Source organism: Thamnophis sirtalis, unplaced genomic scaffold (genome assembly GCF_051295495.1).
Source record: "Thamnophis sirtalis isolate CommonGarterSnake01/CBP01778 unplaced genomic scaffold, rThaSir2_p1.2 scaffold_13, whole genome shotgun sequence".
Classification (NCBI taxonomy): Eukaryota; Metazoa; Chordata; class Lepidosauria; order Squamata; family Natricidae; genus Thamnophis; species Thamnophis sirtalis.
In genome coordinates, this window is record NW_028261393.1 from 11,922,895 (window position 1) to 11,948,360 (window position 25,466).

At 48.4% G+C, this 25,466-nt stretch overlaps 1 protein-coding gene across 1 annotated transcript in view; it reads right to left on the minus strand.

The window, feature by feature from the left end:
- The window catches only part of KMT2B (lysine methyltransferase 2B), an 81,007-nt gene that overhangs the window by 27,503 nt on the left and 28,038 nt on the right, over positions 1-25,466 (minus strand). The window contains 14 exon segments of the mRNA XM_087727497.1: positions 707-831; positions 2,220-2,293; positions 2,895-2,984; positions 3,070-3,162; positions 3,912-4,096; positions 8,950-9,063; positions 10,770-10,887; positions 11,156-11,251; positions 14,528-14,674; positions 14,910-15,023; positions 15,811-15,909; positions 16,288-16,382; positions 16,866-17,111; positions 23,245-23,300. Coding sequence (XP_087583623.1) covers positions 707-831; positions 2,220-2,293; positions 2,895-2,984; positions 3,070-3,162; positions 3,912-4,096; positions 8,950-9,063; positions 10,770-10,887; positions 11,156-11,251; positions 14,528-14,674; positions 14,910-15,023; positions 15,811-15,909; positions 16,288-16,382; positions 16,866-17,111; positions 23,245-23,300 — 1,652 coding nt within the window.

The following is a 25,466-nucleotide window of genomic DNA, read 5'->3' on the forward strand; positions in this document are numbered from 1 at the left end:
GTTTTACTCCCGTTTACACTCCTTCCATTTTCTTCCCTTCAATTATTTTGACTTGTCAAACTAGAGTAGCCCCGCAGAGAGACAGGCAGCAAATAAATTTAACAAACAAACAATATTTTGGAGAGGGCTGCACTGTAGAAGGCTGCTATAGACAGTATTACAGGATTCTCCAACTCAAGGTCTGGGCTGCAGGGTGCTTAAATCTGGCCCATGGGAAGACCTGGAAATGTCAAAGGACCGGCCCACGGTGCCTCTGCCAGTCAAAACGAGGCCTCTGAGTGGCCAGTTTTTGGCTGGCAGAGCGCTACGGGAGGCCGAAAACGGGCCGCGAGGGGCCTTCAGGTGGCCTGGTTTTGGCCGGCAGTGTGTAGCTGGAGGCCACAGAGGCCAAAATCGAGGCGCGAGGGGGAGCCATCCCCCAGCGCCCCATTTTGGTTGGCAGAGTGCTGCAGGAGGCATCGATCCGTCTCCCTCCCTTCTCTCTGCTTCCCCACCCCTTCCTACAACACTGATCCGACCCTGGAAGAAACCCAGTTTGACACCTCTGCAGTATTTGAACAGAAATCTGGCTCAAAAGAAGGAAGTGTTTATGCATTGGGGAGATGTGGGGTGAGAAGAAAGCCCCCTTTAGCAATTGTGGCTCTGAAGGTGTCTGGAAGCAAAGGGAAAAGGCCTGAGCCTTGAGGCCTTTCCATCAAAGCCTTACCTATGTTTTCAGGGCCAACAGAACTCAGGTGGCTGTTGTGAGTTGAGCTGATCTCTTGTGGCTGCCTCCACTGGGCATAGATGTGGTCAGAGGAAGGAGGCAGAACTGCGTTGGGAAGCATACCACTATCAGAAGAGCGGGGGGGGGGGAGAGAAAACAGGAAACCATCAGAAGCTGCAGAGGCTATCCAACATGTTTTTTCCCCCCTCTCAAACAGGTAAGAGTTGCACTAGGCCCCCCCAACTGTTGTCCTTCATATCCCTCATTGTGGATCAAGCTGACTGGAATTGAAGAGAGTTACAGGTGAGCAAGAGGTGAAAGGTTTCAGGAATCTTGCTTAACTATAGCCTGGAAAATGCAAGATTCAGCACTGAAAATAGAACCTTTTTTTTTTCTTGCATCTGGGCTTTGTCCTTTTTTTAATTTCCCCTTTGGGTTCTTTACTTGCACTTTTAATGAAAAGATGAATTAGGGAGACAGGTAGAAACATTTGAAATGAAAGGGAAGAGAAGAACGGGACACAAAATCAGCCACGGCAAATACAGGTAGTCCTCAACTCACAACCACAACTAAGCCTGGAATTTTGGTCATGATGGGTCATCATAAGTCCATGTGGCCGGACTCGGTTTTATGACCCATTATTATGACAGTTTTTAAGCGGGTCACCATGGTTGCAATTCCAAATCCAGCTTAACTAATGGACTTTTTTTTTTCCTGGAAAATGGCAAGAAAAAAACAAAGCATGTTCAGGTGAACCGAGGGACACTGCAACCAGTCACAAAAGCAAGCTGGTTGGACGGGGGAGAGGATGGGAGGGAGGGTGAGAAGGAAGGGAGGGAGTGGATCGGGAGAGAGGAGTGGTAGAGGGGGAGGGGAAGTAGGGTAGAGGGGGATGATGGAGGGAAGATAGAAAGTTGGAGAGGGGTGGAAGAAAGAGGTGTATGGAGAGTGGAGGAGGTATATTGGGTTTGTATTTTGGGGGGTATTGTTGACAAGAGGAATTGCTACGATTAATGTTTAATGTTGTATGGCGCCGGCTATGCACAGTATATATGTGAGCGTATGAAAATGGAAAATGGAAAATAAAACTTTTAAACGGAAACAAAAGCAAGCTGGTTGCCAATAATTGTGGGGATGATGCGATGGAGAAATGGGCAACGGAGCAGCCAGCACAAAGGAAGGAGGAAAGAAAGCGCTCCGTTGCCCATTTCTCCATTGCAGTGCAGAGAATCCACTGTGATAGCGGAGTTGTGTGTGTGTGTGATTGGGGGGGAGGGGAATGTTTAACAACCCGTATGCCTGAACCAGTGTGAACCAGCTGAATACCACTGTCTCCATCCCCCAGTCCGCAGAGCCTGAAAGGTTGGGGGACCGCAATTAATTTGGTGCACCGAATTCATTTCATGGGGTAACGAAGGGCCTCTCTGCTTCCAATAGCCCCCGTCCGATAGATCCCGTATCACCCAATATGACTTTGGAAAAGACTTCCTTATTTTGGCTTCTGAGTACTCACTTGGGAAGGGAGGTGTTGCGGGTCCAGTGCTTTGCATCCAGAGCATCAAACCAACTGAAATACTTTCCCATCAGCTGGAAAGACAAGACAAAGAGCTCTTCAGAAGGCTACGTAGACAGGGAGCAGTTCCCATGCAGCAGAACAAACCAAGAACTCTATTCCAAACTTAGGACAAAAACTTGCAAACCCAGGATACTGACTTCCAAACCTGAAATGCAGTCCAGACAGTTGTTCTAACCTGGAAGTTTGCCTAACCCTGACAGAGGTTATACATAACTATAGGAGAGAAGGTAGGTGACGCTAAGAAGGAACAGATGCTCTATGGCAGGGGTCAGCAAACTGCGGCTCTGCAGCCGCATGTGGCTCTTTCATCCCTCTGCTGCGGCTCCCTGTTGCTGGTCGGCTCCACAATTCATAGGGTTTTCGGTTAGGACAGGTAGAGGAAAAAGGATGCCATGCTAGGAGGAGACTCTATGGTGGGGGAACTGGACTTCCAGTTGGCTCCAAAATTGAACCCGGGAAAGGGGGAAGGGGGGGCTTCCGGTTCGTGGCTCTTTGAGTGTTTAAGGTTGCCAACCCCTGCTCTATGCATACCTGCTCACTTTAATCCTCATGTCAACTAAATGAATTCAAGAGACCATCTTCCACCACCAACAGGGGAGGGGAGGGGAGTACCTCAATATAGAGTTCCTTTGCAGTGAAGGTGACCTCTTCTTCCTCTGTTTGTCCCAATAGGACTCCCACTATGTCCTCATTGAAGCTGTGCTGCAGAGAGAGAGAAAGCTCAATGGAGGTCACGAGTAGCTCCCGCACTCCGGGTCTTGGACGTCATGCTTTTCTCCACACTCACCACAGACGAGTAATGTCCCTGTTCAAAGAGCTTGTTGACTGTGCGCAGGTCGCAGGGCCGGAGGTGAACCTTCACGCCATCATCCGGACAGCACTGCAGAGAGCAAACAGGTGAGGAAAAGGTGCTGCTGTCATGCGGATTACAATTTCTACCATAAGCCACGCCCTCCTGGGACAATTCTTATGGCCCGTCGGCTGCCAGCAGAGCTAGCTGCAGAGTCAGACGAGGAGGAGATGAAGGGGGAGTCTATGGGCCGGCTTCAGAGCCTTTGGAAGGCTCTGATAAGGAAACAGCATCAGAGACAGGTAAAGGTTCCCCTCGCACATATGCACTAGTCGTTCCCGACTCTAGGGGGCGGTGCTCATCTCCGTTTCAAAGCCGAAGAGCCAGCGCTGTCCGAAGACATTTCCGTGGTCATGTGGCCCTCATGACTCAACGCCAAAGGCGCAGGGAACACTGTTACCTTCCCACCAAAGGTGGTCCCTATTTTTCTACTTGCATTTTTACATGCTTTCCAACTGCTAGGTTGGCAGAAGCTGGGACAAGTCACGGGAGCTCACTCTGTTACGCTGTGCTAGGGATTCGAACCTCCAAACTGCTGACCTTTAACATCCGGTCTGAACCAGCTGAATCCCATCCCTGGGCAGATCCAGAGAAACAAATTGTACACTCACAAGGGCTCTAACCTCCCTAGCCCAGTGCCCGGGAGAATGTCTGCCTAATTGGCAGCCAGTGCATTTGGTCACCTACACCAAACACTTTGCCTTACCACATTTTCTTGGGGAAAGAAAGAGAGGAAAATAGAGAAATGCTCCCACCACACGATGCTCTGGAAACCATACCTGTGCACACTGCATCAGTGGCGCCACACACTTGGAGCTGAGCAACCCTTGCAGCACCTGCCGCAGCCCCTTGCGCAGCTCTGAGTGAAGGACCTCTCGCCACTTGGTCTTATCGCTGCCACAGCAGGGTCGGCATGCGTACACCACGCTCTCCGGCAAGTTAGACAAGATCTCGTAGCCCTCGTCTGGAAGAGACAGGAAAGGAGGACATCTCTCATGCTCGTCCTTAGGCTGATTGACACTCCGTTTTTTTTTTCCTCATGTCTTCTTGCAATGGCTTGCCTTAACAAAGCTGCATTTATGCAATACAAAATCCAGCTGGGGAGACCGCCCCCCCCCCCCCCCACAAAGGGCAGCTCCGGCCCTCTGGAATGAACTCCCCGCAGGGATTCGGACCCTCACCTCTCTCCAGGCCTTCCGAAAAGCCGTCAAAACCTGGCTTTGCCAGCAGGCCTGGGGGTGATGAGTTCCCTCCCCTCTCGACATGTATGGTTGTGCGACTATTGTCTACTTTTATTATTTGTATTTTGTTTTTTATGTTCCCCTTTTTCCCCCTTGAATTGTTCGCTGCCCTGAGTCCTCTCGGAGAAGGGCGGCATACAAATAATAAAATTCTATTCTAAAACACCATGAAGGGCACACAATTCTAAAACAAAGCAAAATAACTCCTGCTACAACTCTTCTGATAGCACTGATGGTTTTTCCCACATATAGGTAGTCCTCGACTTGCGACAGTTCATTTAGTGACCGTTTAAAGTTACAACGGCGCTGAAAAATGTGACTCATGACCGTTTTTCAGAGTTAAGACTTTCGCAGCATCCCCGTGATCGTGCGATCGAAAAGGACGTTGGTCTTACCTGAACGTCTATTTTCTGATGGGAGGAGGGAATGGTCACACGTGGGTTTTATCACAGCCTGATTGGTCCAAGACTGAGAGGAAGTCTATAAATACCGGTGCCTGTCCATTGCTAGCCCAGATTCTCGAACAGGAACGGTACAACTGAAAACAAGAAACAACAACACAACAACCCCGGGAAACAACCCCCCCGGGTCCTCCCCTTGGCCCCAACAGACAGAACTCAGGGCGGGTTGTGACCATTCCCTCCTCCCATCAGAAAATAGACGTTCAGGTAAGACCAACGTCCTTTTTCCAGAGTGGGAGGAGGGAATGGTCACACGTGGGACATACCCAAGCTAAGGTCCCAGGGAGGGAGAACAGAAACTCTAGGGCCCAAGGGGAGCCTCCGCTGCTACCCCCTGTAGTACCCTACGACCGAAAGACGCGTCCGCAGACGCAAAAGCATCCAGACGATAATGTCGGATGAACGAGGTCGGAGAGGCCCAGGTAGCCGCCCGGCAGATGTCTTCAAACGGGGCCCTCGTGGCCCACGCAGCCGAGGTCGCCGCGCTCCTGGTAGAGTGCGCCGTGATGCCCGACGGAACTGGCCGCCCTGAGGCCATGTAGGCCTCTGAGATGGCCTGACGCAGCCAACGGCCGATGGTAGCCGAGGACACCCTCGAACCCAGAGCTCCAGGCAGGAAGGAGACGAACAAGGCCTCCGACTTGCGGAAATCCTTGGTCCGCCGGAGGTAGATCCGCAAGGCACGGCGGACATCCAGACGATGCCAAAGACGCTCCCTGTCCGTGGACGGACTCGGGCAGAAGTCGGGCAGGACGATCTCCTGAGCCCTGTGAAAGGGGGTATTTACTTTGGGGACGAATGCCGGGTCAAGGCGAAGGACCACTCTGTCTTGGTGAAAATGACAGAGGTCGTCCTTACAAGACAGGGCGCCCAGCTCGGATATACGCCGGGCGGAAGTGATGGCCACCAGGAAGACCACCTTCAGTGATAAGAAGCGCAAGTGCACCGAGCGGAGAGGTTCAAACGGGGCTCCCGTTAAGGCCTTGAGGACAAGCGGGAGATCCCACGTGGGGAATCTATGAACGGGGGGAGGCCTGAGATTTGCCGCCCCCTTGAGGAACAGCTTAACCAGAGGAGACTGGGAAAGAGAAGAAGACCCCGCCCCCCCCAAGACCGAGGACAGAGCCGCCACTTGGCGTCGCAAGGTGTTTTGAGAGAGCCCGTCCTCCAGGCCCTTCTGAAGGAAATCCAAGACGTTGGGGATGGTGGCTCTGTCGGGAGAGATGCCCTTGGGGGAGCACCAGCGGACGAACGCTGCCCAGGTGGAGTTATAAATGCGGGTCGTCGAGGGACGACGGGCCGCCTCGATGGTGCGAATGACCCCAGAAGACAGATGAGCCCCCCTTAGAAGCCGCCGTTCAAGAGCCAAACGGTCAGCTGAAGCCACTGAGGCTCTGGGTGAATCAGGGCCCCCTGCCGTAAGACCACCTCCCCTTGCGGGATCCTCCACGGGGAAGTCACCGACAGCTGAACCAGGTCCGCAAACCAGGGTCTCCTGGGCCAAAACGGGGCCACCAGAATGACCAAGGCCCTTTCCGTCACCACCTTCCTGACGGTCCCCGGGATGAGCGGAATGGGGGGAAAGGCATAGAGAAGGCCCGGGGGCCACCGGCTCCTGAGGGCATCCGTGCCCTCCGCCGAGCTGGACTGGAAACGGGAGAAGAAACGCGGGAGTTGTGTGTTCTCGGGAGACGCAAACAGGTCCACCCGGGGGAACCCGAACCGACGACAGATCTCCCGGAACAGCGACGGGTGGAGTTGCCACTCGCCGTTGTCCAGAGTTGCTCGACTGAGCCAGTCCGCCTGGACGTTGGAGAGTCCCGAAATGTGCTCCGCCACCAGAGACTGCAGGTGCTTCTCCGCCCATGACCCCAATCGCAGAGCCTCCAGCCAGAGGGCTCTCGAGTGGGTCCCGCCCTGACGATTGATGTGCGCCTTGGTGGCCACATTGTCCGTCAGGAGGAGAACATGACCCCCTTCCACCGAGGAGCGAAAGTGACTCAGTGCCAGACGTGCGGCCTTCAGCTCCAGCCAATTGATGTTGTGACGGAGGTCCGAGGCCGTCCATCTGCCCTGAGCCATCCGAGAGCCCACCAGGGCCCCCCACCCGAACAGACTCGCGTCCGTGGTGACGGTCACCCTGCTCGGCTCCCAGAACAAACACCCCCGCCGGATGGCCGGGGAGAGCCACCACGCCAGGGATGCACGGACTCCCGCCGAGATGCGGAGAGTCTGAAGGGAATTGCTCATTCGTCCCCTCTGATAGGGGATAAGCTCCCATTGAAGGGGCCGAAGATGGAGCCTGGCCCACGGGACAATCCCTATGCAAGAGACCATCTTGCCCAATAACTGCGACAGAGAGAGGATGGAAACGGAGCTCTTTGTGCGAACGCTCTCCGCCAGCCGACGAAGGCTTACCTGCCTCTCCTGAGACAGACGCACCTCCCCCAACTTGGAATCTATGACTGTCCCCAGATGCAGAATGCGAGTGGAGGGAGTGAGATGGCTCTTTTCGAAGTTTACCGAGAACCCCAGGGCCTGGAGGCTCCGAATGGTAAGCCGAAGATCTGAAACGGCCTGAGACCGGGAGCCCGCCTGAAGCAAGACATCGTCTAAATAACATTGGAGGCGGACTGGGACTGATCTCAGATGGGCCGCCAGAGCAGCCAGGACCTTTGTGAAGGTCCGCGGGGCCGAGGCCAGGCCGAAGGGAAGAGCCCTGTACTGGTAATGGTAGGACCCGTGGGAGAACCTCAAGAACCGGCGATGAGCGGGCAGGATGGGAATGTGAAGATAGGCCTCCGTGAGATCCACGGAGGCCAGGAAATCGCCTTTCCTGATGCCCTGAAGGATGGACTTGAGCGATGACATTTTGATTTAAAGTGCCCAATTAGCCAAATAGGAATCAGATTGCATAGAACTCACCCAAAAGGAGAAAACGAAACAGAATCCTAACAAACTACTCTACAGAACTTGGACCAGACTGAGAGAATCTGGGCTAGCAATGGACAGGCACCGGTATTTATAGACTTCCTCTCAGTCTTGGACCAATCAGGCTGTGATAAAACCCACGTGTGACCATTCCCTCCTCCCACTCTGGAAAATTCAGATGCTTGGCAACCGCTTCATATTTATGGCTGCTGCGGTGTCCCAAGAGTTATCGGATATCCCCTTCTGATAAGCAAAGAGCCGAGGTGACGCAGTGGTTAGAGTGCAGCACTGCAGGCTACTTCAGCTGACTGCAGTTCTGCGGTTCAAATCTCACCGGCTCAAAGTTGACTCAGCCTTCCATCCTTCCGAGGTGGGTAAAATGAGGACCCGGATTGTTGGGGGCGATATGCTGACTCTGTAAACCGCTAAGAGAGGGCTGAAAGCCCTATGAAGCGGTATATAAGTCTAACTGCTATTGCTACTGCTATTCACTTAACCACCGGGTTACTAACTTATCATCAACTGCAGTGCTTCACTTAAGAAATATGGCAGGAAAGGTTGTGAAATGGGGCAAGACTCGCTTAACAAATGTCTCACTTAACAACAGACATTTGGGGCTCAATTGCTGTCGTAAATTGGGGACTACCTGCAATATCTGGATTCAGATTTGACCCTGAGTTTCGTGCCGTGTCTAAAATGAACAGTGACTTTGAAAACTGCCGTTTATAGGTTGTCTGATCTAACCTACTTGTTGAATACCCTGCTTGAAAAAAAATAGTGCAGGGGCGTCAAACTCAATTTCATTCATTCAGGGCTGTGGTTGATCTGTGTGGGCGTGGCCAGCTTGACACCACTCCCCGATCTGCATGTTTCCTCTTCCCATTGGGTAGAGTGGGTCAAAGCCACACTGGCCTGATGTTTCCCCTTTGCCTTAGGGAGACCAGGGCGGTCTAGTGGTAGGATCCGACCACATTGCGGGCTGAATCCAGCCCGCAGGCCTTGAGTTTGACACCCCTGTAATAATTTAATGAGCGAAGCCAGTCTGGAAGGGATTTTGATGTAACCACAATGAGATCCATCATCTTAGGCCTAGCCCTGATTCCCTTCAAAATGTGAATGGACAACAAAATAGCTTGTCCCTGCTCAGCCTCCTGAACTAAACCATATTGCTCCAGACAACAAACCTGAAAGTCCCTCGCACTTGGCATGAACCCAGTGGTCGCAGTTGGCACACTGCATCATCTTGCTCTCGTAGTCATTGTCTTCGTAACAGTGCAAGCAGATCGGGCAGTAGTTCCCTGCATGAGGAAGAGAGAGACTACATTAGGGGATACGATGTAGTCATCCGGCTTCTGAAAACAAAGGTTAAGATTTCAACGTTTGCTCCACTGATACCAGTGATGGGATTCAGCTGGTTCGCACCACTTCGGGAGAACCGGTTGTTTAACTTTCTGAGCAGTTTGGTGAAGTGGCTCTTGGAAGAAATCATTAGGGCAGAGAACCGGTTGTTAAATTATTTGAACCCCATCACTGACTGATACCCTGTACTTCAATATCCAAACAACATTTAGCTAACAAAAAACTTGGAACACCTACAAAAACAGAACAGAAGCTGTGGGCCATAAAGCAGAATTGTAACTGTGCCTCGGTGTAGAGAAACAGAACAAAAAATAAAATGCCTAAAAATTAAATCATTTTTGCCTGCCACCTGAAATCAGGTAGTCTGGTGGAATGGAGAAAATGTGGGCTAAAACTGAGGAGACCGAGGTTGAAGTCTTATTCTTTTTTAAATAAATTTTTACATATCATGGTCATTGAAGCTTTTTAAACCAGCGGATTAAAAACTAATACAAAGCAATATAAAGTAAAGAGAAAAAAAAATAAATCAAGAAGAAGAAAAAAGCAAAAGCTGGTAGGAAAAAAGGTGAAGAACACCCCCCCCCCCAAAAAAAACAGCCAAGCTATAAAAAGCGGCTTCCGATAAGAGCACAGATATATTGTAATCTCTCTGCAGTTACATCGTTCAGGTTCAAGTCAATGGAGCAGCCTTCCATTCTTAGCCCAACCTACCCTATAAGGCTGTTCCTATGGGGGGAAACTGGTAGGAGTAATCTACATCTCTGTAAAAATACAGGTAATGCATAGGCAAGAACTACCTAAAGATAGCCGCCCCTCCCGAATGATGAATGAATGTTGCCTATTATTTTTACTTATGTGTGTCTACGTTATTGTTTGTATTCCCCTTCCTGATTTTATGTGAGCCGCCCTGAGTCCCCTCAGGGAAAAGGGCGGCCTATAAATGTTAATAAACTCTAAACTCTACCTCGGAAAGCGAGTATAGGGTTAATTGTTAAAAGGATGGGCTGGCACCAGAGACTAATGGTCCATAAATTCATTAACCGTATGTCCTTTTAATGATGTCCCTTTAATGCTAAGCGTTGGATTGATAACGATGATGAGCTACAGTGGTGCAGTGGTGATAGTGCACTATTGCAGGCGTACTCTGCCCATTGCCAAGAGTTTGATCCTGACTGGCTCAAAGTTGACTCAGCCTGCTATCCTTCCGAGGTGGGTAAAACAGAGGTGGTATTCAGCAGGTTCTGACCAGTTCTGGAGAACTGGTAGCGGAAACTTTGAGTAGTTCAGAGAACCGGTAAATGCCACCTCTGAATAGATGGCCCCGCGCCATCTATTCCCTGCCATCTGAGTCCCAGTTGATCGGGAGGGAATGGAGATTTTACAGTATCCTTCCCCTGCCATGCCCACCACACCATGCCACGCCCACAAAGCCATGCCACGCCCACCAAGACACACCCACAGTACCAGTAGTAAAAAAAAAAATTGAATCCTACCACTGGGGTAAAATGAGGACCCAGATTTTGGGGACCAAAAGGCTGATTCTTAGAGAGGGCTATGAAAGCACTGCGAAGCGGTATGTAAGTCTAAAGTGCTGTTGCTGTAACGGAAACTTTGGAAACTTTTCAGAGGATTTTACTGCGCTCACCTTTATTGTACAGCACAGAGCAGGCAGAACAGAGACTGTAATCGCTGGACCATTCCGTGTCCCAGTTTTTCCCCGGCGCTGTCCCACAGCTTTTGCAGCGGATGCAGGCAGAACAGATCTGAAGGAAGCAGAAAGCAAAGGATTCCACAATTGCAATATAGGGGACAGTTGAGCCTGCAGTAACAAAGATTGTAGAGTTGACTCACTCTCATTCTCTACTCTAGTGTTTCTCAACCTTGGCCACTTTTTTTTAAGATATGTGGATTTCAACTCCCAGAACTGAAAGTCAGCCAGCATAGCAGGCTGGGGAATTCTGGGGACTGAAAGTCCACAAACATTAAAAGTTGCAGAGGGTTGAGAAACACCGCCCTACGTTTTCTACTTACCCAGCCCTTCCTCTTACGGAATGGTTTGGTGGGATAGTTGGGGCCAAGACAGGCCAAGTGATAACAGTTCCTGCAGCGCTCACACTCCAGCAGTTGCTGTCGCGGGTTAAAGAAGAAAGAAAGAAAGGGAGTAAGGGGCGTGAAAAAGCAAGCTGCTACCCCTGCTACCCACGGTGGCGCAGTGGTTAGAGGGCAGTACTGCAGGCTACTTCTGCTGCCTGCCAGCTGCCTGCAATTTGGCAGTTCAAATTTCACCAGGCTCAAGATTGACTCAGCCTTCCCACCTTCTGAGGCCGGTTAAATGAGGACCCAGATTGTTGGGGGTAAGAGGCTGACTGTAAATCACTTAGAGAGGGCTGTAAAGCGGTATATAAGTCTAAATGCTATTGCTATTTTGAATGCCTCACATCTCCTAAATGAGAACTCTGAGCAGAAATACAAAATGCGCAGAAGATAAAAAGGGGAGAGCTAAACATAAAAGCTATGTTAAGAAAACCAGATCTTTAAAAATCTTCTTTAAAAAAAGGTTAAATCTTTGTTTTTGATCAGAAAGTTTCTCCTCCTTCTACTCAAATGTCTGTCCAGCCTGGCATGCTATGGGCACTATTAAATCCACCTGCCTTTTGTTCAAATTATATAGCAGTAATAGCAGTAGACTTATATACCGCTTCATAGGGCTTTCAGCCCACTCTAAGCGGTTTACAGAGAGTCAGCATATTGCCCCCAACAATCTGGGTCCTCATTTTACCCACCTCGGAAGGATGGAAGGCTGAGTCAACCCTGAGCCGGTGAGATTTGAACCGCTGAACTGCTGATCTAGCAGTAGCCTGCAGTGCTGCATTTAACCACTGCGCCACCTTGGCAGCTTTATTCCCCCGCTCCCTATGCCCCGCAGCGGTAATACTGCCATTTTTGGCTCCTTTAACACCTACTGACTTCTGTTTGTCTTTGATGTGTATGTTGATTTAAAAAAACTTGCAGAAATACCTCTCTCTAGGCAAGAATCCTTTGGCTGTTTACTGATAGTCCTTGACTTATGGCCACAATGGAGCCCAACATTTCTGTTGCTAAGCGAGACATTTGTTAAGTGAGTTTTGCCTCCTTTTAAAACCTTTCTTGCCACAGTTGTTAAGTAAATCAGCGCAGTTGTTAAGTTAGTAACACAGTAACTTAAAACTGTAGTAAAACATCCTTAAGAGAATGTGGCTTCCCCATCGACAGCTTATCAGAAGGTCGCAAATGGGCATCACGTAACATTGGGACACTGCAACCATTATACATAGATGCCGGTTGCCAAGTGGCCGAATTTTGATCATGTGACCACAGGACTGATGCAACGGCCATTAACTGTGAAAAAATGGTCATGCCGTATATTTTTTGGAGTATAAGACGCACCTTTTTCCCCCTGTAAAAGAGCGTGAAAATTTGGGTGAGTCTTATACACTGAATGTAGCCCCACCCACCCGCCGGCCCCCACCCTTTGATCTCTGCCTCCCAGCAATTTACATCCTTGCAGCAAACAGGGAAAATGGGGTTTGCAGAGGCGGCAATAGGCTATGGCAATCTCTGCAGCCTGAAACAGCTGATGATCGGGAGGCCTTGCTTAAACTGAAAGTGAAACTTGCTGTTTGCTGCACAAGGCAAATTGCTGGAAGGCAGAGGCAGATTTTTTTTTTCTTGTGCTAATCAGGCTGTTTGCTGTTAGCTGCAGGGAGGTAAGTCAACAACTATAAATGCCTACAGAATGTTCAAATTAGTAGACTTATTTTTTAAAGGCTGCTTTATTATTGTTCTAGACAACTTAACAAAATGAAGAATCTTTTTAAAATAAATGCTTGATCTGAAGAGTGCTACTGTATCTTCTTTTAAATAGCAGAGAATAACTATACTTCCAGAAAACCACATCAATTTTAACAGCATCTGTACAAGTATCGTCTGAAATGTAAGACCATAAACAGTGTATATCATCTGTACTGTTTGCTGTTTGTTGCAAGGAGGCAGAGGAAGATTTCTTCCCCTTGTTTTCCTCCCCGAAAACTAGGTGTGTCTTATACGTCTGAGAGTCTTATACTCCGAAAAATACAGTAAGTCATTTTTTTTCAATGCCACTGTAACTTTAAACGGTCACAAAACAAAAAGGTTGTAAGTCGAGGACTACCTATAACAAAAGTTACTGTGCTTCTGGCGCTGCAAATCAAGCTCCAATGTGGTTTGTTTATTTACTGGGCTTCTATGTTGCTACAAACTCTGAATGGTTTATGGGATGACAAGAACATGCTGCAAACATGTGCAGGGATACAAGTTGGGATAATTGCCAGGCTGACTGAAGTTACAATTTGGCAGACATTGAAAGGACCCAAGATGGTAGGAATCAAAGGCACAGACACAGAGTTTTTCAACACTGGCCATTTTGAAAGTATGTAGACTTCAACTCCCAGAATTCTCCAGCCACCATCTTAAAGATGCCACGGTTGAGAAACACTGGGATAGGGCGGCAAAAGACCCATAAGGCCTTGAGACACAGAGAAGGAGCGATCTGAAATACTGCATTTGGTCAACTGTTCGCTGTCCTAAGCGCACAGAAGTCAGAGAAATGGAATGTAAATACCTAAGAAATTTCTGTTTTTAATGGGTGGGGGAGAAGGGTCCGTAGGAGAGTATCAGGGAGACAAATCAAGATTCAAGTTGGCTGAAAGGGAACCAGTGAAGCCTTTTGGGACAGGGGCCTCCAAACTTGGCAACTTTTAAGACCTGTGGACTTCAACTCCCAGAATTAACTTTGGCAAGATTGGAGACCCCTGATGTGGGAGATGGAGTATTCATGTTAAGAGTTACCCATATGGCTCTAGAAAAAGAAGAGAGGAAGGAAGGAAGGGAGGGAGGGAGGGAGGGAGGGAGGGAGAGAGAGAGAGAGAGAGAGCTCATGAAAAAGGAAGGAAGAAAGGGTGATGGGAGCAAAAGAGGAAGCCAAAGGAGGATGGGATTTCTGTGTTCAGAAACCTCAGCTTATTGCCGCTTCTGCTATTGCTACATGTGCCTGTTTTTGGTTACGTTTCCTGAGTCTGGGCTTCAAGAAGGGGAATGATGCCCCACAAACTCTCTCCCCATCATTCTGAAACTGGAGATGAAGACCAAGGAGCAGCAATTGGTTTAAAGTCACTTCCCTGAGCCTTCAAATCTTCCATCTGTGAGCTTGGAAAAGCGAAGAGCACTGCTGTTTCCAGAATGCTGACTCCTGCCTCACTTAAGACAGAGCTGTTGGGTGATGCAATGATGGGCTGCTATTTTCCTGTTAGCAGAAAGGGCATACAGGCCAAGATATTCCCTACGCACGCACACACACACACACGCACACAGACACAACTTCCTTACCTTGGATGCTTTGTTTTTGCGGTCACAGACATAACAGAACTTGCAACGGCGACAACACCAGCTGTCCTCCTGCTCGGGCAGGGGCTGTTCATCCTCCTCCAGGCAGAAGACATGGAAAGGATCACAGCATACCTGGCAGTACACAAGCTGAAGAAGAGGCAGCAGCCGTGTTAGCCATTCTACCTCCATGAAAAGAGGCAACGGGAATCCCTTTTTAAAATCCCCAAATCCCACCCAATTCCGAGGGCAAAAGGACCCCGCTATGCAACTCCACTTTACCGATTCCAAATGGGAAGTAAAACCCCTTCCTCACATTCCTGCCTAGGGGAACTCATGCCCCCAGCTTTTCGGTTACTTCTCAGCTCCTTTTCCTCGGACCCACCTGATGGAAACCTTTGCTTGCACAGAGCAGGCACACCACCTGTGTGGTGACTGGCACTGAAGTGAGGATGCTGAGACCGCCCATCAGCCAGACGTTCTCCAAGTCACAGTCTTCCTGTAGGGCACACAAGCGGGGAAAACGGTTTACTCTAAAAGGTACAGAGCCACACGCACTAAATCAGTGAACTGAAAGGGAAGCTACAAATCTTACAAAATTTACAAAGGTAACTTTGTACTAGGTAAGTTATACCTTGCTTCTTCTGATGACAGAGAGGGGAGGGAGAGAGGGAGGGAGACAGACAGATGGACAGATGGAAGAAGAAGAAGAAGAGAGAGAGACAAATTAAGAAAGGAAGGAGGGAGGGAGGAAGAGAGATGGGGGGAGAAGGGAAGAAACCAATCAGTACTGCAGTTTTGGAATGACACAAGAAAAATCCTCCTGTGCACTTAAGACTAATAAGAACCTAGATTTAGAGATCAGAATCTATTCAAAAAATTAAAACTAAAATGAACTTCTTATACAGAGTCATAAAAACAAATAAGAACCATCCCATATCCTTTAATGTTGGACAAACACGCTTACAAAACTGGGCCCTGGTACATAGATTAGCAGCTAAACCTTGTACCTGCTGAAACTGCAGAACAATCTCTGAGGGTAGTCCTGCATGTATCATGCTGCAGTAGCCTAGACCAAATTTGTTCAGGCCTGGTTCAATAACATCTATAGAGCCACTTGGGTTTAATAGGCATAAAGCTGTAAATAAGCGATTTAGGAACAGGTGCCCACTGAGATTTTGTCCCACCAGGGAATGCGCTCTGGAGTCCAGCCATTGCCAACATGACTTTGCTGCTGATGGCGTCCTTTCAATTGGGTGTCTGAGAGACAGAGGTTCCTGCCTCACCTTGAAATCAACCCTGAGACGGTGGACTCCATCCGTGGATTTCTGTTTCCCATTCCAGCCATTGGAGATGGAGGGGAGTGAGGCAGAAGGAGGGATGTCCTGCGAAGGACAGAGAAAGGGAGGAAAGATAACGGCAGATTAACAGAATATTCCCAGATGTTTACTGCGGTTGCCTGTGGGATACACAATGCTGGTTATCAGAATATGACGAGGGAAGAAATAAACAGATATGGCGGAAGGTAAGGAAGGATAAAAGAAAAAAAATTGGCATATTTTGCCATAAGGGAAATGAATCTTGGTGGGGGAGAAAAATGACTTGCCACTTGGCTCATATCCCACTTAAAGAACACAACACACGGTGGATTCCTTGAAGTCCCTGTTGTGCACTGCGCACCTTCCTGAGTTACGATACAAACAACAATAAAACCTTGCCCAGGTGTGCATCTTTGCCTCTCTCACCTTTTCTTGAGGGCTCACCTTCTCTGGTTTCTTCCTGGCTTTCAACTGCACCACAGGCTGCAAAGAACTTTTACGGGGCCGACTTTGCTCCTCAGAGTCCACGGGAAGCAAATCTGGAAACATACGAGCACCTTAGAGCATATTTTCTTTGCATCAGACTCAAACAGGAGGAGATGCTACTGCACTCTTCACCTTGAAAGCACAAAGCTTGGCAAATCCACTAACTTTTACCTCAGAGAAGCTACGAGTCAACAATAAATCTGAATCTACTGGATTATCTTATCATTGAGCACCAAAGATTTCTGGCTTGCTGCAACATCACATCACACCAAAACGAGACCACCTCTCAGGCCCCGTGTGTATTTTTTGGGGTCATCCCATCAAGAGGTTCCTCTTAAGAAAATTGTGACCATGATGGGCGCACCAATAGCCCTACATGCGCCCCTCGGACGTTGCAACTAGCCACAGCTTCATGATATATGCGACAGGTTACCATTTCATGCAATTGGCATAGAATGGCTACCGACAGGCACAGTAGCTGGCCAATCTCCGCGTGGGAAATCATGGACCAAACGACCCAAAAGCTCACAGCTCACCTGAGTCCCGGGAAGATTTCCGGCGATGAGTGGCTGAGCCAGAGGCCGGCTCTGTGTCTGAGTCAGAGGATTCAAAGATGTCATATGAGGGCCTCTGCTTCACGCAGCGCCGGGCGGACTTACGCTGCAACAGAGAGTCTTGCTCAGCAGTCTCTGTGGCCCCCAGCATGACTTCCCAGGGGGCTGGAAACTCCTCTTGAGAATCCTCTGAATCCCAGGGGGCGATGGGCTTCACTACTGTACGGCCTGAAGACAAAGGCATGGGTGAGCGGAGCCCGGCAATCCGACTCTAGCAGCAGAGAGACGTTGGGCAGAAGGACCATTTCCTCCCCCTTCTTCCAGCCCCCATTGCACTCTCCCCAAGTCTTGTTAGAAGGGCACCATGAGGGGTGGGGAGGTGGGAGAGAAAAATGAACGCAAACCCTTGGAGCTTATGAGGCTTATGTTAACTTAGTGCAGTTTAGTGCCATCCCAACACGCTCTGAACGTCTGACCAGACCAACATCCAAACCTTCTCCTCCTCAAGTTAAGAGCCCTGGGTTCTACCAGCATCAACTTTCAGCTCAACTCACTGCTGCCCAGCGCTGGAGGACTGACAAGGAACAGATCTTCAGTTTGCTAAAAGAATATTTCTGTCTCTCTTTGCTGAAACCTGAGGGCATTGGTGTTTTAGCAGCCCAGGTTTAAAACTGGTGAAAGGTGGCAACTCTTGCCTGCCTTGTGGAAGAGTCCTCAACACCAGTCCACTTTGCGCCCGCTGTGGCTTGGCTTAGCCACTGACCCATCTAAGGGTCTCCTCCCCAAGTCTTCGTGAGCTCACTTACCTTAGCTACAGCTCATCTTCCATCTATGGTGGCAATGCTTTCATCTCCCCCTCCCTCCTGTCAGCAATCCAGGTTTACAATCACTACCCATCCCTGATGGAAATGCTGTTTAAGCCCCCCCCCCTTTTTTTTCTTCCTATCTAAAAGGCTGGTAAATGGTTCTCCTCATTTTCTCATTTCCAATACAAAAGAGATTTAAGCATTCTACAGCTAGGAGCAGAGATAAGGGAGGGGGGGGGAATAGATGGGATGTCAGAGGCCATTACTACCTAGGTTATTGTTCCTATCACACTTGGCTCAAGACTCTCAGCTCCTATAGATCCATCTTCAGTCAGGCACTATGGATTTACTCAAGAGGTAAAAAAAAAACGGCTCTGAATTGTAATTCTCCTTTGCTACAGCAAGCCCAAGGAGCAATTTTCTTCCTTTCTTAGCAGTTATTGTCTACTTTCTCATATGCAGATGAAGCGAAATGAAGGCTCTGATCCCAACCCCTCCCCCCTCCCTTGCAGGTACCATTAAGAAGGGTTTTTTTGGGAGGGGGGTTGCTTCTCCCATTGTTAATTAATTGATCCAGGAGTACAAATGAATTAGAAATTCAAAGGAAGGGAGGGGGAGGTTGGAGAGTCAAAGCTTCCTGCCTCTGCTCCCTTTGTGGCAATCGAAAAAGGAGGAAGAAGCAAGTGAGGAGCTAAGGGAGGAAAGAGATTCAGCAGAGAGATTTCCCCCAAAATGAAACTGCACTTTCTATAGCATTTTCTCCCAAGCCACCCTCAGAACTGACCTGAAGAAGGGAAGATGGGCTCCAATTCTCCCCCCCTTTCACCCCCTCCAGAGCAGAACAAGCAAAAGGTCTTCTCCCTCCCCCCAACTCCTTGTGCCCCCTCCCCACCTTCAGCCCCCTTTCCCAGAGTTATCTGCTCACATAAGCAAGGCTTCTTCAGTCTGAACAGCAAGGGAGGGCATTCTCATAGGCATGCAGGCCCTCCTCTGGTCAGGCCCCCTCAGGTCACAATGGCCTCCCCAGCCCAGCCCCTTCCTAGTACCTGCCCATTTCCTCCCCATAATCCCAAAAAAAGACAGGGCCTCCAACCCCTCCCAAGGTCGCAGCATTATCTATGGTATCATGGCTCCACCCATCCCGGTTCTTTAGCAAAACTACAGCATTCCCTCCACCTAACAAGGGCCTTTTCCACTTGGGGGGGGGGGGCGCTCCAGAGGTCTTAAGGTTGCAATTCCCAGAATTCCCCAGCCACTCTCTGGAAAGATGCCAAATTGCGGGAGGCTAAAGTCTACTTTTCAAGGCCGGTTTCTTCCAGAGCACCACCAGAGCACCGGAAAAGTGTGGGAGGGGAGCAGAGAGAATGAGGCAAATTGCTTGCCCGAGACTCCTTCCAAAGAGCATTTAAAGCGGTATTTACAGGTGATCAAAGTTTAAGCTAGGATTCTCAGCCTGGTTGGGTGGACTTCAGCTCCCAGGGTTCTGAGACTTCTGGGAGTTGAAGTCCACAAACCTTGGAGGTCTAAACTTAAGCACCAGGGGGAAACAACAGAGGGGGAGAAGGAAGGCATGGGTTTATAAACAAGCAGCAAGCAAGGGTCATTTCAGCTAGGCTGGGTTACGGCATTAATTAGGGATAAGCAGGAGGACTAGGAATCTGCTCGTTGAACAGCCAAGGTTTCCTACTTATATTGTTCCAAGAACTCCATCACAAAAACTTGGTTGCTTCTAATCTTCCGGATGTTTTATGGTGAGAGCAGAGAGTGATGTGAGCTTCGTTTGAGAGCCGTCCCAAATTCCTGGGCTGTACCTAAGCTCAGAGGCAACCTATGTCTCAACAACCTGCTTATTCAAGCCAGTTAGCAGTTTCACTGGCCCAGTAAGCAAAGTTTATTTAGTTTTTCCCATTGGGTAGTTTTTATGGTGCTTGTTGGTGCTGCTGCTGGTTAGCATTTGGTGCAAACCTAGCTCCATTTCTCCTTAGCTTAGGCTTCAACGCATTGTATGAGCCAAGGAAATGGGTTAAATTTGGCACGAAGGTCAAAGATGTTCCATAAACTCGGGCTTCGCGCATGTTCATAGAACTGAGCCACTCCCATGCGCTTCGGTCTAGTGATCAATGTAAGAACCTCTTGCAGGTCCCAAGCCTGTTCAACTGTGGTGAAAGCCAGGAACAGGACATCTGAGGAGGCCACAGGTTAGGGATAACAGGAAGTGGGGATATCAGGACTAAGGGACCAATTCTGCCCACAGATTGGTGTGACTTTTTTTTCTCTCTTTCACATCCGGCCCAAATCAAGGAACTTGGGTTTAAAGCTCTTATATTTAGCTCTTACATTTATACTGCCTATTCTAGGCAATGACTCAGGATGGTCTTACTTTCAAGGTGACTTTAGGGACGTTTTCCCTGCCGCGAGCCTCAGCAACCCCAACACCCATGTGCAGGACAGAGAGCATCACATATCCCATTTCCCAAGGCCATTTATAAGGATTAGTAGAGCGTAAGGCACCTTAAGAGCAATTAGAACACTGGAAAGCAGGATATAAAGGTTAGACAGCATTTTAATAGTCACTTTTAAGAGGGCAAATGTTTCCATATTGACAGGATCCTACAAACACTCAACTCTGAAGGACAAGAAGGGGTCAACACACGGCTAATGTCAGCGGTAGAAAACCTGCACCGTTTGGCAATACCATAGAAGTGATTAAATCCTCACCAACAATGCAAACTTAAAATTGTAGATCAGATCAGATTCCACATTCCCACTGGAAGGGCATTTGGAAGAATACCCTGGGGGCTTGCCAAATATTTTTGTTTTTGGAATCTCTCTCTTGAGGAAACAAAAGGCCAGATGAGTATCATCTTTCTTTGGTTGGGGACACAGGTGACTGAGGAAATGGTGCTAAGAGGGAAAAATCTGAGGCCAAAGGGCCTTTCTTTTAAAACAGCTTTGGGGCAGGAGACAATGATCTAAACAGGGTATCTCTTTAAATTACATCCCCTTTAATGGCTATATTTCCTTGAGACCAAATTATGTATCCCCAGAAAGAAACAGTTGTTGAGCTTATGTCCCCAGGATCGAGGGTGTGGCCTGGAGGTTGTGTGATGGAGCCATCTTCCTTAAGCTAAGTAGGAACAACCCCAGTTAGCATTTGGAAGGCGGACCAAATGGGAAACCTTGGTGCACCAAATCTCAGGTTTCACGGAATTAGTGAAAGATAGCCTGCTCAAGATTGTCAATTAGATGGAAAAGCATTTCAAATTGCAACAAGTACCAATTGTTCATGATTCAGGGATAGGTGTATTTGTCGTAGCATGAAACAAGGGGAGTGAGAGGAACAGCACATTCTAGGGGGGAAACAAGCACAATTCAGTGTAATGGCTACAGACAATACACATTAAGAAGAAACAGGAATATGTTAAACCAGATCACTGGGCCAGTTAGCATACACATAAAAGGGGGCAAGTGCTCAGTGATAGAGCTCACGCTTTGTAGAAAGTCCCTAATTTAACAAAATTTAAAGACATGATGGTCAAAAAGTCTGACCTGATATGAAACAGCTTCCTTGGTTAAAAGATCAACTGGGATTGTGGAGGTAGAGCAGATCTTCGGAATTTATTTTATTTTAACATAAAGCTTGTGCGATCAAGCACATTTTTTTTTCCAGGAAGCAATTCTAAGAATAGGAGATTCTCAGTCACCCAGGTCGCGGTCGCGATTGTCCCAAAGGTGCTTTTTCAAGGGGCAACTGGACTTCCTTTGTTTTTCCTTGAAGGCGTTTAGCTTCTCATCCCAGAAGCTTCTTCAGTTCTCATTCAGAATGGTCAGTCACAATTCAGTCAGAACTGAAGAAGCTTCTGGGATGAGGAGCGAAACGCCTTCAAGGAAAAACAAAGGAAGTCCAGTTGCCTCTGGAAAAAACACCTTTGAGCCAAGAACAGGTCAGCTTTCTGGCCTCGGCTCTTTGGATCTGGAGAGGCTACAAAACTAAACTGACTGCAATGTTCATCGAGGAATAAAAAAAGGAAAATCAAAGGCCGAGTCCCAATAGTAATGAGTTTGTTGCTAAAGTGTTGAGGCCGAACTGCACCAAGAAGTATAGGAGCCCAATATTAAATCGTCCTAAATCAATAGGGCCTCTGCCCCCCCACACAAACACACACCCCTCAACATTCTTGAAGCAAACTGCATTAGAAATTTATTTATTAAATGATTCTCTGGAAACTACCCTTCGTGAAGCAGACTTTGCTCCAAGAAACATGAGCAGGCCGGGGGGGGAGTGTGAGCAGACATCGTTCAATAGCGGCACAGCAGTATCCTGGGGGGCGAGGGGGCGTACAGATGATGAGTTTGGATCTTCCTGAGTGGGACATCTGATGTTCTGTATGTTTATCATCAAGCCGCATAATGCATGGATTTCGTTTATGACACAGATTCTGTACACAGATCCTCACCTTCACTTGATGACCTTTATATTGAATAACTGCCTGGGTCATCCAAGGTGACCAACTGGGCTGGCAGGAGAGGACATGGCTTTTGAGTTCCTTCTCTGCCAACTTCGGTTGGGTCTCATACCGGCTTCCCCTCTCCTGTGACCAGCACAAAACACCTTGAAAGCCTTAGAGCAGGCTAGTCACTTTAGTGGGCTTGTTGATAATATTCTACAACAAGCATGTATTTTCAACAAATGTGTAGGGAACTGCAGCACAGAAACATACCATAAAGAGGAACAGCACCCCAAAAGGAAGGATTCTGTGGTCAAGGAAATGAGCTTTTCTTAAGGAGGCACCGTTTCTTTCCAGGAACACTACATGCTTCCCCCACCCCCACCCCGCTCGTCGGACCCTCCCTTTCTTCGTCTCATTGGCCTTAATGCTTCTTCCCCATCCCTGACGGTTTACATACCACATTTCAACTTCTTCACAAAATCGTGCCGTGTTACAATTTAATATGTTATATCTGCACAAGGTTGTAAAATAGAAACCCGCCAATATACAAAGTAAGAGTCATCAGCAATGGTCATTTCCATTGGTCAACCCGCCTTTCCACAAAACATTTACGCCCCATTGCGATTTACAGGAAGGTAGATTAAAAACAAACAAAGCCGAATCGATGCAACAATGAAAGTGTATCAAAAACACACAATTGCAAAAAGCTACAATTAAAGACAGTAGAAACATTAGCTTTGGACTTATACAAAACTTTTCAAAGGCAAACTACTAGAACATTAAAAAGCCTGTCTAAACACAGGCACTTGGGATGTGAAGCATCAAACGTTATTATTCATTCCGGCATAACATAGAAATCAGGGCTCGCCATCCAAGTTTGGACATTCAGTGCAGAATCCCAGCCCTTTGGTATGGGCTGGACTTTAGCTAGTATGGTTATACAAAGGTATACAAATATTCAAAAAAGAAATGCCCCTGGCTAGAAGGTCGTATCATATCTAACAGGAAAACCAAAGACACACACAGAGAAGAGACCACACATCATCACGCAACCAACTCACAGGAGCACATTAGTCCAGCCATCTTCACCCACTCAACTGTTACCTTTCTTAGACAGCCGTTCCACTCGTCGTGCTTCAATCTTGTCGCATTTCCGATACCTGTCAGCCAGACATACATTGTCAGAGTAGAGGAAAAGAAAAACTACTTCCAACAGACTCTTCAGCTGAGGGATTCAGAAATAAGCCAGAAGAACTCAAGCTTGGGAGGGGACTTTTAGGAGAGCATAATAGCAATAGAAATAGCAATTGGACTTATATACCGCTTTACAGCCCTCTGTAAGCTGTTTACAGAGTCAGCCTACTCCCCACAACAATCTGGGTCCTCATCAGGGTTGGGTTGCTGGCGGCATAACTGCCGGTTTGGTGCATGGACGCCTGACATGCGCAGTTGCCTATAAATAGGCCTGCGCATGCGCAGAACATTAAAAATGTCCAAAAAACATGCTGCGGCGACCGGGAAACCAGTTTGGGGGCGTGGCGCGCCTACCGTTCCTACTGGTTCGGCGACCCAGTTGCAATTTCTACTACTGGTTCGCCCGAACCAGTGCAAACCGGTAGCAACCCATCTCTGCTCCTCATTTTACCCACCTCGGAAGGATGGGAGGCTGAGTCAACCCTTGGGCCTGGTGAGATTCGAACTGCCAAATTGCAGGCAGCCGGCAGTCAGCAGAAGTCGCCTGTAGTACTACACTCTAAGCACTGCGCCTCAAATGTTAAGAGGATTGCCACTGTGGACTGTTAAGTGGAAATACCCATCGATTAAATGTTGAATTCTCTAGTGTCACAGTAAGCCTTTTGTGGGGAACAGGATCGTTCCTGGAAATATGTCAGAGTCTGATATTTTGTTTGGCAGCAATGCCAACTTCCTGTAATTATTTTAAAAGATGTTTTCAAAAGGCAGGTGGAGTGAGTGGGTCTGGATGCCTCGTGATGCCTGAAACACCTTTTTTCTCACCTGAACTGAATTTACATTTGCCAGCCATTGAGACTTAAGTCATACAGACCAGAGGCTTTTTATAAGCCTCTTAAGACAAGACTGGACAACCAATTGCCTGGAATGATATAGGGAAGTGATGGCGAACCTTTTAGACCCTGAGTACCCAAACTGCGCATGCCCAAACTGAAAGGTATGTGTGCGTGCACGAATGTGTGCACATGCCGACAGGCACGATCATGCACATGCATGGCCATGCACATGTGCATGGGCTGACATGCGTGCATGCGCAGCAGAGACCTGAAGACAAGCTGGCCATCAGGAGTTGGGGCATCCCAACACCGGCAGCGCAGCAAGAGGTAAGATCTTTTTCTTTCGTGAGCTTCTGTTTCGTCATTTGCAGGGAAGCAGAAAGTCACGAAAGAAATGCCACGGAGAGCTGACCTGGGACGAGAGTGTGCGTGCCAGCAGAGCGGGCTCTGCGTGCCACCTCTGGCACACGTGCCATAGGTTTGCCATCACAGATATAGGGTCCCCTGCAGGGAGTTGAACTAGAAGACCTCCAAGGTCCCTTCCAGCTCTGTTATTCTGTAAATGGCTGGACACGAGAATCAAGCAAGGCCAGCAGTAGAGTCCTGGGCCTTCCTCGGGACAAGGTGGATCCATTGGAGAAATTAGCGTATTTTTCACAGTATAAGACGCACCAAGAGGCATATTTTTTAAAAAAGTTTTTGCATTCTACAGACTTCCCAAAAATGGCCCATGTTTTGCAAAAATGGGCCCTTTAAAAAAAGGGGGGGCATGAAAATGGGCCCATTTTTTGTCAAAAAAAGGGCATGCATAGCCTTTAGGAGGCTTATAGAGTGCGTCTGGGGGCTGGGGTGGCAAAAACGAGCAAAAAGTGGCCCATTTTTCGCTCATTTCTGCCCTCTCCAGCCCCCAGGAGCACTCTGGAAGCCTCCTAAAAGCTATGCATGGCCATTTTGGTGAAGGGGGCGGAGTTTTGGGAGGCAAAAAATGCTGTATTCAGTGTATAAAACGCACCCAGATTTTCACCCTCTTTTTTGAGGGAAAAAGGTGCGTCTTATACTCCAAAAAATACGATAAGTAGGAAATTGGCCTTGTTATCACATCACTCTGCTAGAAGCGAGAGACCCGTGTCCTAAGGCAGGGAAACAATGACTCCTATTAAAATTAAGAAATCTGCATGTATCACATGATAAATTTGGACATATAAAGCTTTCCAAATATTTTGGTGTCTGAATCTTCCCACTAGCTGGTTAGAGGTAGAAGTTGAAAATCAACCTCTTGGCAGGACCAGGTTGGGGGAA